Raw genomic sequence first — 17,119 nt, 5'->3', positions numbered from 1 at the left:
TTATCCTGCTTATATTGATCATCAGTTTCAAACTAGGGCAAATATCTTGAAGGAATACGAAAGTGTGATGTGTTAGTTATCGACCTATGTTAACATGAACTTGTTTTAAGGCTGTCACTCCAGTGAAAGTGGATTTTTGTGGCAGGTCAGTGTGTTTACTTCTCAGAGGAGAGAGTCCTTCCTCTGTGCGTTGGAGTTAAGATCATATCACTGACCTTTTTATATAAAGCACCTATATATAATATAATAAAATATAATATTACGACATACATGTCATCAATTTCGTATAACTTATATTATTAGAAATTGTAACTTTATTACTGTTATGAAATAGCATAAATATATATTCAAGCATTAATCTTAATTGATGAGCCATGTGATAGTGTAAAAAAACGTGTTAATAAAAACACATTACATAACGATGAATTAGCGAGTCTTCTACATTGAGGGAAATCGAGACGCTGTCCCGTCGCCCCGCCTCCCCTTTACAGCAGGCGCGCTCCCGTGCGTGAGAGACACCGAGTTGTCCAGAGGAAACTTCGCAGGCGGTGCTTCCTGTGTGCTGGACCGAAAGCAGGAGAGAGACCATGGAGCCCCGTGCAAAGCAAACTGTCCTCAGTCTCCTGTCAGTGCTGAGTGTCTGTGCTGCTGCTGCTGCTGACCCACATGGTGAGTACACCACCAGAAAGTAACTGTGAAGACAAGTGACATGCCTGCAGCTTTGTTAACATGTACCGTTACCAGACTTGCGTAATATGTTACAACATCCTCTGACAGAAGTTCAATTGAGGTCTAGACTCTAGAGCAGGGGTATTCAACTAAAATGTAAAGAGGTCCAGTTAGAGAAAATTTCTTGAAGCAAAGGTCCGGAAGATCATAATGTCTAACTATTTAGTGTGATATATATTTAAGTAGCCTAGTAGTTGTATCAACATCTGCATGTACTAAATACCTGACTGTCAAATCAAATGAATTCAGTACGATTCAAAAACTTTGACAATATTTATTGTCACGTAACATAGAACTGAACATATATGTATGATTGCAGATATGTATAATGTTCTCTCATTAACTAAATAAAAGTAGGGCTGCATTTCAAAATAAGAGAAAATAAATAAAATGTGAAAATTGTGCATATTCAAATAAAGGGCTTAACTTCAGAAAAATGAAATAAAGGGAGCAAAAGCTTGAATTTCCCTTTTTCTGTTTCACATCTTGACTCAAAAGTCTCAACCAATTTTACAGATAATAAATCTCAACACATCTTAACAATTGAACAGTTTTAGAATCACTTTCTTCCCCTCCTATAACCTGTGTGTTTGTGTGTGCACGCTTGTGTAGTTCTCGTAATGGGCACGGCCTTGTCCACTGGCCTAAGTATGGTGATCTCTCATAATACATGAAACGCATTACCTTTGGATCTGATTACACTGTTAGTCTGAAGAACTGGTGCTCCGTCCAGTTTGAATATGTCCGTCACAGCACTTATCAGTTCACATTTTAATGTGCCCTTTTACCTTACATCCACTGGTGATACTGTGCGTTCAAAGGTGAACATCATGTCACACGCACACTGCTCCTTTTCATGATTTAAGATAACCTTTTGTTATACTGACTTCATGCTCACGTCAAATGACCAATACAGTGCTTGGACTGAGGGTGTGTCCCCCACTCACCCACAGGTAGAAAATGACCAGGAATGTGTGATATGATACAACCTCCTCGTGAAGAACCTGAATGTTTGGAGACCTTTTTTGTTACATTTGTTATATTTGTTACATATCTAAACTTCATGATTTTGTCCTTGTGAAGCGTCACATTCAGATTCTCTACTGAGTCCCACTATATTCTGACAGCACCTGAAGTTCACACGAAGCTCGGGAGCCTGAGAGGTGAGTATGTGAGTGTAAAGGGGAAGGAGCCCGGGGTCCACGCCTTCCTGGGTGTCCCGTTTGCCAAGCCACCCATAGGCCCTGCTCTGAGACTGGCTGCACCCCAGCCTGCAGAGGGATGGGAGGGAACGAGAGATGCTACCAAGCAGCCGCCCATGTAAGGCATCCATGTGCTCCAGCTGTTCCATGTCCCACCGGTGGGAATCACGTCCAATACTTGTTGATGAAATACTTCTCCCTTTCAGTTGTGTTCAGAATAAAGAGATGCTTTTAGATGTGATTGAGAAATTGGACATTGGGGTGGCACATGTTCCAGACATTTCAGAAGATTGCCTCTACCTCAACATCTACACGCCTGCAAACAGAGCTCAAGATGCCACGCTCCCGGTAAGAAGTCCTTGTTGCATGTGTGTGCAAAAATGAAAAAATATATCTCAGTCTGAAAAAGCGGAGCCATACACATAGAAGACACCGACCAAGATGTCAAGAGAGTTTGTGGGGATAAGAGCTGAGTCAATGTACTGTAAACAAAATCCATCACTAAGGTTTAGCTCTGGAAAAGTTTAGTTACTGTTCCTGAGGTTGTCGGTTTGATTGCTTTTAAGAAATTCATAATGTCTAAACATGAGGGTGTTTCTGTATTTTAACAGGTCATGGTCTGGATCCATGGCGGAGGGTTTACTTCGGGGTCAGCCTCAATTTACGATGGTTCCGCCCTGGCTGCTTACCAGGATGTGGTCGTAGTTATGATCCAGTACCGCTTGGGATTCCTGGGCTTGCTCAGGTAAAAAACTATTGGACTTACTAAGCACAGTTACAATGAAAATACAAGGATTACAAAATGGGAAAATCTGGATACTTTACCAGCTTGTGCGAACGTAGCCTGGTAGACTATAACTACATGGTTCTATGCAGCACTGGAGATGAGCACATGTCCGGGAACTTTGGCTTGTTGGACCAGGTTGAAGCTCTGAGGTGGACCCAGCAGCACATTCACAACTTTGGCGGAGACCCAGATTCAGTAACGATATTTGGGGAGTCTGCTGGTGGAGTGAGCGTGTCCCTCCTGGTAAGGATCAATCTGCAGAGATGGGACCTCAAAGTAACACTGTGCAAGTTATTTTTCTTTTTTTTATCTTGAAGGTCCAGTGTGTAAGATTTAGGGGAAAGGGGCTGAAATTGATTCTAAAATAATCCTAGTGATGTTTTCACGAGTGTGTTTCATCTAAATTGGACGAATTGTTGTTTTCTTTACCCTAGAATGGGCCCTTTATATTAAAATACTTTATATTTACATCGGGGGCGGGTCCTCTCTACGGAGGCCGCCATGTTTTTTTAAAGTAGCACAAACTGGACAAAGTAAACACCTTTTGAGTTTTTTTGACAACTTAAGGCTACCACAGGTTCTCTTTCATTTAGGTCAGTGCAGAGTCACAGCTGTCACTTCTTCTGATGCTTTCACCAACAGCTCCTCTCACCATTGACCGAAGGCCTGCTCCACCGTGGCATCGCTGAGAGCGGCACTGCTGCAATGGATATACTCTTGATAAGTGATCCTCTTCCAATGGCACAGGTGAAGCATCTATGTACATACTTAATTGTGCAAACATCGATCAGTGCATAAGAATATAATTTGATTTCTGAATTGCTGAGATGGATCCTCTTGTATCTCAGATGATAGCAAATAGATCTGGCTGTAGCCTGGAAAGCACAGAGAAGATCAGCCACTGCTTGAAAAACCTCGACTTCAATTCTGTTGTGACATTTGCAAAGGTGAGATATATTATATGCACAGCCGATGTGATTAATTGACCGTGTGCCTATGTCCTCTGTAAGATTCCTGTGAAATATAATCTTTTTTTTTTATTCTCCAGGATGAAACCTTGAGATTTGGTGTAAACGTTGATGGACACTTTCTGAATCAAACTGTGAATGAGATTTTCCTGAAAAAGGAATTTCCCACTGTGCCTTTAATGACCGGTGTTAATAATGATGAAGGTGGCTGGTTACTTCCAAGTGTAAGTGCTAAGTGCATGATTGTTCCTGAAATATGTTGCTGATGTTCACTTGTTTTGCTGCTGTGTGTGTCTAGAACCTTAATTGCAGCTGCCTCTTCCCTCAGCTTTTTGGTCCTCCAAACTGGACAGAGGGATTAGATCGGGAGCAGGTGGTCAACATAATCTCCATGTTTTTCAGTGATGTAAGACAAACACTGCTACACATTACGGCATCACTCTTTTTTTTATCTTGCTCAAGTTTCTTAAACAAACGTGTTCATTGTTTTTTCTCAAGCCCAAAACTGCAATCATCAGAGATATGATTTTAGATGAATACATCGGAACCGGTGAAGATCGAGTGAAAAACAGAAATGGATTCACTCAGTTGCTGGGAGATATGTTATTTAACATTCCAGCTATCAAGACTGCTAATGCCCACAGAGGTAATTTTCTATACATGCTAATGTAAATGTATTTAATATGACATATTAATGAGTATTAGGGCTATAGTGTAGGAAAAACAATTGACATTTCAAGAATGAAGTCGTAATATTTCGAGAAAAATTAATATTTATGTTACAGAAATTCAGTTGTGTTATTACGAGAAAAATTCATAATATGAGAATTAAGTTGGAATTTAATGAGAAAACAGCCATTATATTACACAAACAAGGTTGTGATATTACAAGGGTTAATTTGTAATATTACCACAATAAAGTTGTAAATTTACATGAAAAACAGCTATCATATTTCAAAAATGGAAACTTTTGTAAATAAGCAACAAGGAGAACCAGTCCTTGAGTAACTAAGAAATGATTTCCTCCCAAGACTGAGCTGAATTGACACATTTTGTTACACAATCTTTTTCAAAGTCCCGATATTTATGATAATGTGGTGCTGATGAGCCAAAAGTTCACACAGCTCCACATTCCTCAATTTAACACTGGAGACAGATGTTCACCTTATAAAGTAACATAACCTAAACCAAATACTTTTTCATATTTTCATCACCAAGTCTCTGATTATTTTCCTTCCTGTCGCAATTAAAGAAGCATCATTTACAATTTATCATCCCACATTTTCATAAACAAGATCTACTGTATCCCACCCATTTATCTGCCACCAGATGCAGGCGCCCCTGTATACCTGTATGAGTACCATCATGCTCCCAGTGCCCTGAAGGCAAAAAGGCCAAGCTTTGTTGGGAGTGACCATGCAGATGAAATCTTCACAGTATCAGGATTCTGTTTCACAACCACCCATGTCAAATTACTTGGTAAGCTCAATGTAAAACTTACTGGCTCAATAGACCACCAGATATGTGGTGATCTGTTGTGGTTTGTGTTCATGGTTAAGTGTTTTACCACATTATCATTGTTTCAGATAAATGCCCAGAAGAGGAGGAAGATTTTAGCAGAATCATGATGAGCTACTGGGGCAACTTTGCTCGCACAGGGTATGTATGACCTTGAATCAAATACATATATGTTGTGATTATTAATAATTAAATTAATAACTTTAACCAAAATTATCACATCAATAGTTAGCTAAATTGAAGGATATGTAGTTATTGACAGTGTAGAGGTTGGCAAAATTCACCCTTATGCAACATTGATGAAGACACGTGTGTTAAAGAAAAACATTGATAAATAAAAACTAATAAAAGTATAAACACACAAACTATCTGAAATTGTACTTAGTATATACAGATGTGCAGATGTGTGTGTGAGTAAGTGTGCTTTCAAAATGGCAGCTGGCCATTATGAAGACCCCCTGGAGGGTTGGGATCATGTGGCTGTGATCAAATGTATGTGATAAGTTTCGGGGGAGATGAGTGTGTGAGGTGTTGGTGCCAGGTCAGAGAAAGTCATGCAAAGAAAGAGTCTGATTCTATGACGAGCATAAAAGAGCTAACATTAGCTTTCAAATAACGTATTACCAAAGATCACAACAGCAATCAAACTTATAAAACATCACATGAATAGAATTGAACAGTCCTGTGCGTAGCCTAGTGTAATGAGCCCAGTTGTGTCACCAGATCATGAAAATGGGAAAAAAAGGTCCTTTTTGAGATGCTGTTTGAAGTCCAGTGAAGTGGTCTTGCTGGTTGTGGTTCCTGTGGTTGTACATTTGCTGGTCACACTTTGTGTCATGGCCAATTGCTTGTGCTGAGGTTCTTAGGCAGGCTCTCGTGTCACTGCCTTTTGGAAGGTTTTAGCAGTCTGCTCCAGGCATCCCTGCTTAGAGGTCGAAAGGGCTTGGGTAGGGAGAGGTAACCCTCTTCTCCAGGAGTAGAGGAGAGAGAGAAGACAGGGGGAACTGGGCTTTTATTGGCCTGGTGACGTCATGGGGCACACAGGGACCAATAGTGGTGGAAAGGTGTGTCCAGGGGCAGGTTTAACACCTAGGTGTGAAGATGAAGCCCCCTGGGAGACTGTGTTCTGGATACATGGCTACACATGTCGGCCCAACTATATATACATGGAGATAAGACAAACGTATCTATAACCTGTGTGTTTGTGTGTGCACGCTTGTGTAGTTCTCCTAATGGGCACGGCCTTGTCCACTGGCCTAAGTATGGAGCAGAAGAAGAATACCTGTCGATCGCACTGAAGGAGCAGACACCTGCTCGGCAGCTGAAGAAGGAGCAGTTTGTCTTCATGACTCAGACCCTCCCAGAGAAGCTCCGACAATACGCAGAGCAGATGGAGCGCAGCGAGCTGTAGAAGAGTCCGCTCTCCTTTCACCATTCCATCCACTTTTAAATCATTAACCACAAACAAGTATGGTAGATATACTATGAGACATTTGTGAAGGGGGGAAATAAAAATTCTTACCAACTGAAAAACCCTTGTTGTAATTATTGTAACCTTTAGGATGTATCATACATTGTATATTATTAAATTAAATGTCCTCATAAAGTTTTGAAATTCAATCAAAGTATTAGCCTTCAAAACGTTTGCCTGTCAGTTGTAATAAGTTAAAGTTGTGGAAATATATATTTATCCTGCTTATATTGATCATCAGTTTCAAACTAGGGCAAATATCTTTAAGGAATAAGAAAGTGTGATATGTTAGTTATCGACCTATGTTAACATGAACTTGTTTTAAGGCTGTTTGTACTTATGACGCACACTCTGGTCATTTGTTCGAGGGTTAAATAGAAAAACAGAGGAACACGTACCACCAAGATTAACGCAGACCTTCTGCAATATATCACAAATGAAAACATAACATTTTGGGTGGTTTTCATATATCAGAGGGCTTGTGTATTGTAGGTGTCTTTGAGATACATCCATATGTTATCTATACTGCTAATCCTTAAAGGATTTTAGGGGCCTGGATCTAATCCCAGCCGACATTGGTCAAGAGGCGGTCTACGCCCTGGAGAGGTCGCCAGTGTATCGCTGGGCGAACATACAGAGATAACCTAACCCCAACCTGCATGTCTTTGGACTGTTGGGGGAAGCCAGAGGAAACACACACAGACACGGGTAGAACATGCGAAATCCACACAGAACACTATGAGATACAGTATCAAAATTTCAACAGTGGCACTTAAGATAAACACAGTAGTGGATAATTGAGAATGTTCTCTTCTTTTACAGCGATGTTGCACATACAGCACAAACCATAGAAACACAGATGACAGGGCTCTTTTCAGTTTGTTTTTTTTATTACTGAGAAGAGCGCTTAAGCTGGAAAGCTCCCTGAAGTCGGATGTGAGCAGTTTAATAGGTCAATCTTATGTTTGTTTTTCACTAAATCAGGCGTATGGCATTTAAAATAGTACAAAGCAACACTTTTCAAAGGCAAATCACTCAAGTAGCCGGGTGCAGAGGGCTTACAGACATGGAAATGGATTCAAAATAAGTACTTCAGTTGAGAGGAAATCATAATGCAATATTTTTTCTTCCTCTTTTTTTTTGCAAATTTAGCAAAGTTGCAGTCTGATATAAAAGTGTTGGCCAGTGGTTTTGAATGATTCACTATTTTCCCCCGAAAAGTGCACTTGGAGTAAGAAAGCTACCGGGCATTACCATCAGGCCGTAATGAGACACACAGACACTTGATACTTTGAGATGCACTTTGAGCCATTGGTCTGGGTAATGTTCAGCAAGCTTGGCCTCAAGTTTGAAATACGTTGGAAGAGAGGAGGGAATATCTTTGCAGGCATAAAGCCAGGCAAACAACATGTCAGCCATTTCAAACAAACCACAACTTAAATACGTTTCAAAAAGGTAAAATACGTTTCTGTTTCAGCCCACGATTATATAAGCACGTAAACTGTATAATTTAGAAACTATAATTCAATTCACAGTATGTTAATACATTATATTATTGTATTGCAGTTCAGTTTTCAGACCTACATAATATCTTGTCAGGTGTGGTGACATCAAAACTATGTGTGATGTGGGAACGTGAGCTGGAGCATACTGCTGAAAAATATATGGTTAGAGTACAAAGGACGAAAACATATCACCCTGTGCCAAACTGGCTGCTGAAGCTACAGTGTTCGATAAGACAGCACGTCCTTGCCTGTCAATGGTTGGAAAATTACACAGTTGTAAAAGTCACTCAGTATTCCTATTGGACAAATGAAGATAAAGAAGGCAACTTAATACATTTTAATAGACGTTTTTAACTGACTTGTGGCAAAAACACCTGAGATGCTGCCTTTTTCTAAATTCAGATGTCTTGAACGCAAAAATAAAAACAAAAAAAACAAATAAAAAAGCAAGACATGCTGCTCCACGAAACGAAAACATCATGTTCAGGTAATGTTTATGAGTGTGGTATGATTAGATCTAAAAGAAAAATGCAGCATGCAGGTCAATATGATGGGCACTGAAAGTATTATAAGACTAAATATATATATATATATATATATACACACATACATATATATAGTCTTATAATATTAATATTATATATAAGAATACATTGGATACCTTTATCCTCTTCAAGCACTACTAAGTACAGACATGGTTTTAGAATCAGAGGCACGTACAGTTCGATCCATAATAAGTGGTTGAGAAATACTTTTTCTCCTGCAGGGAATAAATAAATAAATTAAAAACCTGTGACCTGTTTTCATGCTGCACCGTAGGATTAAGGTCACGCAAAAGTGAGGTGTTGACGTCGCCTTGAGAGACATTTCAAAGTTCTCGTATGGGAACAGGAGCGCGGTGTGCTAGGTCAGGGTGACATAACTAGCGTCATTGGACAGTAAAACACTACTTCGTGAAACATAGACGATATCCTGGAGAGTTAAGGGCATGAGCTAATGTGATAGTAATATTGTCAGCAGAGGTGATTCGTGTGCGACACTTGTTGTTAACGCATTGTGTTGTGGGAGGAGACTAAAGCTTGGTGCATCAGGATGTCCAGGACTGCATGTTGTGCAGCATGGCCTCAAATCGCTCCATGTCCGGGGCGTGAGCGTGGGCCAGTTGGTCCGTGAGGCGACTGTACAGACTGAAAGACTTCAGCTCCAGCCAGATGAAACCAAAGCGGTCCTCATCAAACAGCACAAAGAGCCCCGGGGTGCGCTCTGGGCTCGTAAAGCCGTGCCCCGCGATCAGGCCTGTCCCATAGAAGCTGAAATGGAGGAACACCAATTCATCAATATTTTGACGGATATCCATTCGGTAATAGACTCTGCTTTAACATACAGAGTAAAGAAAAATTATGATGGTTATGATATTTTACTTTAACTCATAAGAACTATTTTCAATAATGATTTATAGCAACCACCTTAAATATTAATGCAGATAAACTGATAAAGGAACCTTCAGTGAGTGGGCGATAATAATAATAATTCTAGTATAGCATACAACCAAATACAATGACGAAAAATAATATAAAAACATATAAAGTGTTCTTGCAGGATGCTTGTAATAAATAATCGGTCACAAAACCAAACAACTGGTTTTGTTCATCTATGAGTGTTAACTACATTTTACAGCGGGTCACCAACTACCAAGCAGGTCAGTGGTTCGATCCCCTTCCAGTCTGCATGCTAAAGAGGAAAGACACTGAACCCCCAAATTGCCCAACAGCTGTGTCGGCAGTGTATGATAGAATGAGCGCTGAAAACAGGAGCTGTTGTGTGTTAGTGTGTGTGTGTGTGTGTTAGTGTGTGTGTGTGTGTATAGAAAACTTGCTATATAAATAGAAAACCAGTTTTTTACCATTCCATTCAAAGTCATCCCTGTGATTGGTCACAGTTAACCTTGATGTGGAGCACCACAGCAGGAGCTCTGCACCATTTTGCACTACACCCAATTGAATTAAGTGTGAGTTTTTTTTTTATTATTGTAAATTAATTATCATTGTCTTAAAGTTAAAATTCTGGAGTTCAAGACAACAGCTCTCACAACAGCTGTTCAGCCAACATTCTTCACACATACTGACAAACATTCAAAAGATATGATTTCAACCTGTTGGCCGTGAACTTTCAACAGTGAAGCAATTTACAACAGCTCAGGATCAATGGGCGCACTGTGTCTGACTGTGTCAGTCACCTGAGGATTTAACACTGTGTTCATGTCCTTTTAGCCGAGTTCTTACCATTTCCTGCAGGTGCGAGGGTACACCTCGTTGCGAGCCATAACCCCCAGGGGCAGGACAAATGGCTGAGCTTCTAGAGGACTGGTGCTGCTGCTGGGGTCGGGCTCGCAGCTGTCTGAACAGGCACCATGGTCGACCTCCAACCCTTCCGCCACGCTGGCACCGCCACAGGCCTCCTCTGCTGCTGCACCGCTGACCGTGGGAGAGATAACCTTAACCCGTTGTTCCGTTTCCCTCTGCACCTCCGCGTGTACCCCCATTACAAGCTGAGACAGTTCCTCTATTTTGCGCTGGTGCTCCAAGTCTGGGAGGACAACGGGCCGCCTCAGGTCAACGTCTAACGTGAGCTGCCCTGCAGGAACGTTGGGGTCTCCCTGTAGGAAGGAGTGTAATTACAGTTTGCACCACTAGCAGATGACTGTGGTGGATTCATGCTGTTTTCCACTTCAAAAGGAATAGAAATCATAAAGCACGAATTTTGGCTGAGTAGTAGCCAGAGGAAGACCATTACCACATTAACAGGATTTTAAATGATTAACAGGAAACCTGTGATTATCTAACACAGCAGGGTCAACATGCATTCCAGTCCTTTTCTATTGGTTACTTCACCATGAGGAGGGATTCTTTTTGAGAAAGCAGATCAAGATTATTCACTAACTTACAGTGAGTTTGGTGGCTCTTGCAGAAGTCCCATGGAAACTCAGCATGACGATCTCCAAGCCGTGACTGCCATAGGTCCCTTTGAAGAGGCCGGGCTGCAGCAGGTCGGAGGGCATTCTAGGAGGAAGGTAGATCCTCCGGTACGTCAAGCAGTTACTGTCAGGAGAAATAATGTGAATGCCAGAGCCAGTCTACCCGGTCGGGTTATACATTCACCCACGAGAGAATTCTGAACAATCTCCACAGATGAGATGCTTCTCTTGTCATTAATGTTAAACCCACAAGAGCCACTGAGTAAACAAACAGAGTAAGTGTGATGTAAGGAAAACTCTCGTACTCGTATTGACTTGTGTAAATGAACTTCATCAGGATGAGCTCCTGCATGTGTTCATGGAAGATTTCTTCCAACGTCCGGCCCCATTCTTCCTCCAGCCATGTCCTGAACTCCTAAACACACAGACAAAACATTTTTTGAAATTCAAGAATGCTACCTGAAGAATTACACAAAGGTTATCTCAGGGAGTCACAGATCCCTGGCTGGACCCACCTCCTGTCGGCCTCCTGGCATGCGGTGATGATCCGTCTGGTTACATTTCGTTGAGAATTCATCCTTCTTGACAGTCTGAAAATAACAGAATATGACACACACATTGGAGGATGGCCGACTGTTTTTTAAGCTGCTGACCTCAAATTACTGGAGAAACATCTATCCTGTCAAGCTGATTCCTTTGGTGCTTCTTGAGCTGCACAACCCCTCACCTGTATGTCCCCTTTGTGGGGACCCTTGTGTCCGTACATACACTCCACTGTGGCCTTATTGCTCTCCAACATGTGGACACGGAAGAGTGGCCGTGTTCTCATGGGATCCTCCACGCGAGGGTCATGAGGTGGCAAATACATCCAGCCAATGATGAACAGCCCATCCACCTGAATGAAAAGAACTTTTTATTCATTTATCAGCCATGGTAAGTATTTTAGGTTTCCTGCCAAAAGAAAAGCAGTTGACTTTTAATTTTTTTTATGTAAAATTATAGACATGGTTCCTCATCTTGAACAAACAGTATGTAAGTCGGCTGTTAAGGGTCTCTCATTCTAAACAATAACAAAAGAACTAGTTTGTTGGCCTCTTGAAGCAGTGTGGGATCATGGGAGTTGTTGTCTTCACCACCACCGCAGATGCAAATCATGTTCACAGACAAGTAAAAAGGTTTCAAAGATGTATTCATGTTACGCAACAAACGGCAATGAATAACCATGATCCTTTGCGAGTGGCCAATACAAAAAGTGGAAGGAAGTGGCTAACTGGCTATCAGTGTTTTTTCCTTCGTCACATGTTGTTTATGAAAGTTATAGCAGAGACAAAGTAAAATGAAACCTGGCGATTTTTCTTGATTTTGGATCCTTTCAGTTCACAAGTCAACAAAATATATAACACACGTCTCGTTATTTTAAGACATTTTTATAAAGAACATACATCTTTAATGCAAAAAAATCTGTATTGAGTTGCACAACTTACCACAACGTTGAGCAATCCGCCGTAAGGGCCGATGTCAGGCTGCCATAAGCCCAAGATCTGTCTGTAAGGGTAAAGCACTGCAACACAAAAGCCCAACATCACACTATAATGGTCAGTTTCTGCAGTGACACACTTACACTTTACTACAGGCTGTATTGTGCATGGGTAAAAACACAAGAGGAGTTCAAATCCACAGACGGAGATTTTTGGTTTAAAGTTTGTCAGGGAGGAATCAATGAGACCTAAACTGACCACGTCCCTGTCAGCCACGTTTTTGAAAGCACACACGAGGCACATTGCGTCAACCGGCCTCAAACAAACACTGCAGAGGAGGTTTATTACCGCGTTTACTGTCCACACAGGGTGCATTACTCTGATGCAACCGTTTGCTTGCAAGTGAAATCAACACACACACACACACACACACACACACACACACACACACACACACACACACACACACACACACACACACACACACACACACACACACACACACACACACACACACACTTCAGCCATCCACCTTTGAGGCCAGTGTACATACAGTGTGTGTACACGTCTCTATAGTCCATGTGCTCGTAGTCAGGGAGGAGCTCCATGAAGCGCCCAGACTTCACCCGGGGGTTGACACCTGGCGGGGCACAACACAGGCACGTGTAGAGCAACCGCGGACCGAGGCGCGCTCAGTCCAGTGCAGCACTCGAATGAGTTCAGTCATAAAATAAAATAATGATCTATTCAGAGAGACACTCTGCCCGTTGTGTTCTGTGGCAGCTGGTGTTACAAAACAGGAACAGATGGAGGGAGAATACATTATCAAAAAAGTGGTTTAAAATAACTTGTGCCATCAAGTCCGAGTTTAAGTGGGACAGAGAACCCATATTAACACCAACAACAGCTTTTGCCAGGAATGCATCTGCAGCAAAACACTGTCAACATTAGGAGACCCATGTGGACACCTACCCCCACATACACAAAACAGAGGATAATAATGACTTTATTCATCGAGCACTTTTAGAAGTACAGAATGCTGCACAACAGGAAAACAAATGGTTAAAAATACAGAAGGGAGAACATAAATAATATTGGTGATAATAATAAATGAACTGAAATAATGTAAAGACTGCTAATGCTGAATGCTATGATGGTTTGAGAAGGAAACAAATAATTGATTAATTGGATAGATTCATGGGACGCATGAGAGCTGATATTATTCAAATCAAACTCACGTTTCACATAGAGCTCCCTGCTAGAAACTCCTCCCACCTCCACCTTCCTCAGATCCCCCTTCAGATCAAACTCTGCAGAGAGAAAACACAAGAGGAAAATTAACGTTACACTAAAAACATATTAGGGCTATGCAAGCCACGCATAGCATTAGCGGTAATGAACGTCGTTACACAGTAAGGAAGGTTATTTAAACAGTGAAGTCAATGATCTCCATATTTATCTAATTCACAATGTTAACCGTTGAGTTACACATTAACTTGAACTCCAGTCAGCAGACGAAGATGAGAGCCAATCGCGTCTGCTACTCAGAGATTCACAGGATTTCTTTAACACAAGTGAGCTAAACGGCTGTTATTATTACTGTTATTTGTCACTGATATAATAGGATAATGATTCCGTACACTGCAGCACTAGATCACATAACTTGATGTTTGTCTTTGTCATAACTTATAAGTAGAAGCAGGAGAAATCACAGTCATCCACCTTGAACTGCTCCGATTTGTTCCTGTCCCTCATTTCTGGGAGTACTGTCCCTTTACCTCTGATACAGGTTGTTCTGCTTGCTGTCTCCACTGTGACTTTACTGCTCTCTTGTATCTCTGCACCACTGAAAGTCAGGGCTTTAGTTCACAGTGTTTTCCAAGAGTTTTGTAAAGGGTAAAAACATGTTTGTTTTTTATTTCACTCAGTGATAAAAAGAGGCTGCTCCAAGTGTCTGGCACTCAGGTTGTTGTGTAACTTTTCAGCATGTGGCATTCCTCAGGGCACCACTATTATAAGCTGGAGTGAGAAAATGTTGAGTGCGTTTATTTGATAAATGAAGTGGGGTTCTATTCACTGATCAGCAACAACATTACAACCATCTGTGTAACATTGTGTAGGTCCCTGTCATGCCATCAAAGCAGCTCTGACACATTGACTCCACACGTACTGAGGGGAGTCCCCTGGTATCCGGCACCAGGACTTCAGCATTTGTGAGGTGAGGCCTCTATTGATCGGACTGGTTATTCCAGCACGTCTCACGGCTGCTTGATCAGATTAAGATCTGGCTTGTTTTAAGGCCAAGTCGGCACCTTGAACTCTTCGTCGTGTTCCTCAAAGCACTCCTGAGCAAGTCTTTCAGTGAGGCAGGGCACATTGTCCTGCTGAAAGATGCCAATGCCATGAGGGAATACCGATGCCATGAAGGGGGGGGTGTACGTGGTCTGCGACAAAGTTCAGGGAGGTGGTACGTGTTTAAGTAACATCCACGTGAATGGCAGGACCACAGGGTTTCCCAGCAACAAATGCAATGCACTGCACAGGGGTCAGCATGTGGCTATCATATCCAGCAATAACCTTTTATTACAGACAACCGCTTGACTGGTTGTCTGTCCTTGGACCAAATTGGGCAGATTGGTACTAACCACCACAGACCTGACGTGACCTGCTGGCTCTGGAGATGCTCTGACCCAGTCGTCCAGCTGTCACAACTTGGCCTTTGTCAAAGTTGCTCAGATCCTCCGTCCATTTGTCCTGCTTGCAACACATCAACATTACTTGCTGCCTACTATAATCCCACCCCTTGTAACTGCATAGTCACTGTTGTTCACATCACCTATCAATAGTTTTAATGCTGTGGCTGATGGGTGCAAAATGTATTTCTTGACAGATGCCAGTTGTACTGTGGTATTTCTCCCCTTTACTCCCCTGAATAAATTGTATGGAACTTGTATGCAAAAGTGGATATTTGAATCCATTGTGGGCAATGTGGTGTGTCAATAAACAGGGATGCTTTGTATATTTTAACCTACAACTTTGTCCCACTTGATTTAGCTGACATTTTTAGACACTACTATAATATAACATACAGGGTTTTATCTATGAGTGTGTACGGACACTGTACAAAGGTTTTAAAAATCCCTTGATGATTAAAAACAATTTACGAGTGACTAATTGCTTCAGCAGTTTCCTTGATGTGGTTCTTTTAAAAACATGAGCAGTGAGCCCGGAGGGGATGGGGAAGTGAATCTTTAATAACATAAGAGTCATGCTGGGGTGGGGTGGGGTGGGGTGGGGGTGGTGCTGATCACAATCATGGCCCCTGTCCCAATAGGCTGAATCCGGCCCTGCATCAACAGTCTTATCATTTACCCTGACTGATCACCATGGGCCTGTCAACATTGAGAGGCCTGGCTCCAGTTCTGCAAAGCACTGGCTGGGCTAATTCCCTCATGGTTCCCGCACTGATCGATAGAAGAGCTTTCAGGCGGAACCATAACTGCTGACTACAGACAACCTGACGACAAATCCTACAACACATGTGGTACTGATCTGTGACTTTGTGGAGCTGTGCAGGCCGGGGAAGGTTTACACGGTCGCTATATTTACCTTCGATGCAGCGCCTCCTCCAGATGGTCTCCATGTTGAGGATCTGTCTGAACGTCTTGCAGACGAGGGCCACGCTCGGCAGCGCTGTCCCGGGGAGCAGGGAGAAGATTTCCACGAGCAGCTCCGGCGGTAGTTCCACCAACGATTGCGGGTGCTGGGGTCCGGTGCTGGAGCCTCCTCTGTTGACACGGCCGCTGCCATATTCGCAGGCGTCACTCGGCCCTGCAGTGGCGCCTCCGGAGACGTCTCCCTGCGGCTGGCCCACGATCCTCTCCCCTTCTTCCTCGTCCATGTCGGAATCGCTCCCCTGACCCTGCTGGTTCTGCCGCTGTCGCCTCCGGCACCTTCGCGACTGCCCCACTCCGCAGAGCCTGGCGCACACAGCCATCCGTAGTTCACCAGACGGGCAACATTACATCACTACGACATGTCAGCTGCAGCCTGGTCTCCTCCTGCCCCCGTGAGCACGGAGCGGCAGCGTTTCCTCTGACGTCACGGCGACGCACGTAAACAGCGCAGTGGCGTCGTCGCGTCCCGCACATTCACAGACAGTCACTACGCCAGGAGTACGCTTCACACGCTGTACTGTTCCCCTTTAGACTGCATATTCCACACGCGTGGTTTCCTAACGTGTCCTGTGAGATGTCGTCAGGGCGGATTGTCCACACATGGAGGCAAAGAGACACGGGAGAGGACGTTGTTATTTATAACTTCTGCAGTTTGCTACTTCAGAATCACCCCGTGCCGATCAGACTCCTCCTCAAACTGTTCTAAAAATGTACTGTGAACTGTTTTAATGTTTGAGTGTGGAGGTTGAATGAAGAGTTTTTAATATAAAGTCAAAACGATCTTTTTGACGGTGAAGAAAAACAAAAGAC

The 17,119-nt window shown here is 42.6% G+C and overlaps 2 protein-coding genes across 5 annotated transcripts; one reads left to right on the top strand and one right to left on the bottom strand.

Moving 5' to 3' along the window:
* Positions 1 to 542: 542 nt before the first annotated feature.
* Positions 543 to 6,737, top strand: LOC117762668 (fatty acyl-CoA hydrolase precursor, medium chain-like). Of its 3 annotated transcripts, none has more exons than XM_034587170.1 (13): positions 543 to 669; positions 1,857 to 2,049; positions 2,138 to 2,279; positions 2,543 to 2,676; positions 2,808 to 2,961; positions 3,361 to 3,465; positions 3,567 to 3,665; positions 3,767 to 3,910; positions 4,015 to 4,092; positions 4,185 to 4,332; positions 5,016 to 5,165; positions 5,273 to 5,345; positions 6,429 to 6,737. In XM_034587170.1, exons 1-13 carry the CDS (start codon positions 588 to 590, stop codon positions 6,613 to 6,615), a joined length of 1,689 nt encoding a protein of 562 aa, XP_034443061.1. In that variant the 5' UTR covers positions 543 to 587; the 3' UTR covers positions 6,616 to 6,737. The 3 variants fall into 3 exon arrangements, with proteins under 3 accessions (XP_034443061.1, XP_034443063.1, XP_034443062.1); XM_034587172.1 differs by having other exon boundaries at positions 3,767 to 3,914; positions 4,019 to 4,092; XM_034587171.1 differs by having other exon boundaries at positions 3,567 to 3,668; positions 3,770 to 3,910.
* An 809-nt stretch (positions 6,738 to 7,546) lies between these two features.
* Positions 7,547 to 16,736, bottom strand: fbxo31 (F-box protein 31). 2 transcript variants are annotated; one of them, XM_034588509.1, is made up of 10 exons: positions 16,242 to 16,736; positions 13,871 to 13,942; positions 13,186 to 13,272; positions 12,639 to 12,715; positions 11,882 to 12,049; positions 11,670 to 11,744; positions 11,460 to 11,569; positions 11,125 to 11,278; positions 10,463 to 10,836; positions 7,547 to 9,490 (listed from the first exon to the last, which is right to left on the bottom strand). In XM_034588509.1, the coding sequence occupies exons 1-10, from the start codon at positions 16,627 to 16,629 to the stop codon at positions 9,268 to 9,270; spliced, it is 1,728 nt and encodes a 575-aa protein (XP_034444400.1). In that variant the 5' UTR covers positions 16,630 to 16,736; the 3' UTR covers positions 7,547 to 9,267. The 2 variants fall into 2 exon arrangements, with proteins under 2 accessions (XP_034444400.1, XP_034444401.1); XM_034588510.1 differs by lacking the exon at positions 13,186 to 13,272 and having other exon boundaries at positions 7,577 to 9,490; positions 16,242 to 16,729.
* Between the last annotated feature and the right edge of the window lie 383 nt (positions 16,737 to 17,119).

The sequence above is a fragment of the Hippoglossus hippoglossus genome, chromosome 6, assembly GCF_009819705.1.
Source record: "Hippoglossus hippoglossus isolate fHipHip1 chromosome 6, fHipHip1.pri, whole genome shotgun sequence".
NCBI lineage: Eukaryota > Metazoa > Chordata > Actinopteri > Pleuronectiformes > Pleuronectidae > Hippoglossus > Hippoglossus hippoglossus.
This window is presented reverse-complemented; position numbering and strand designations above follow the sequence as displayed.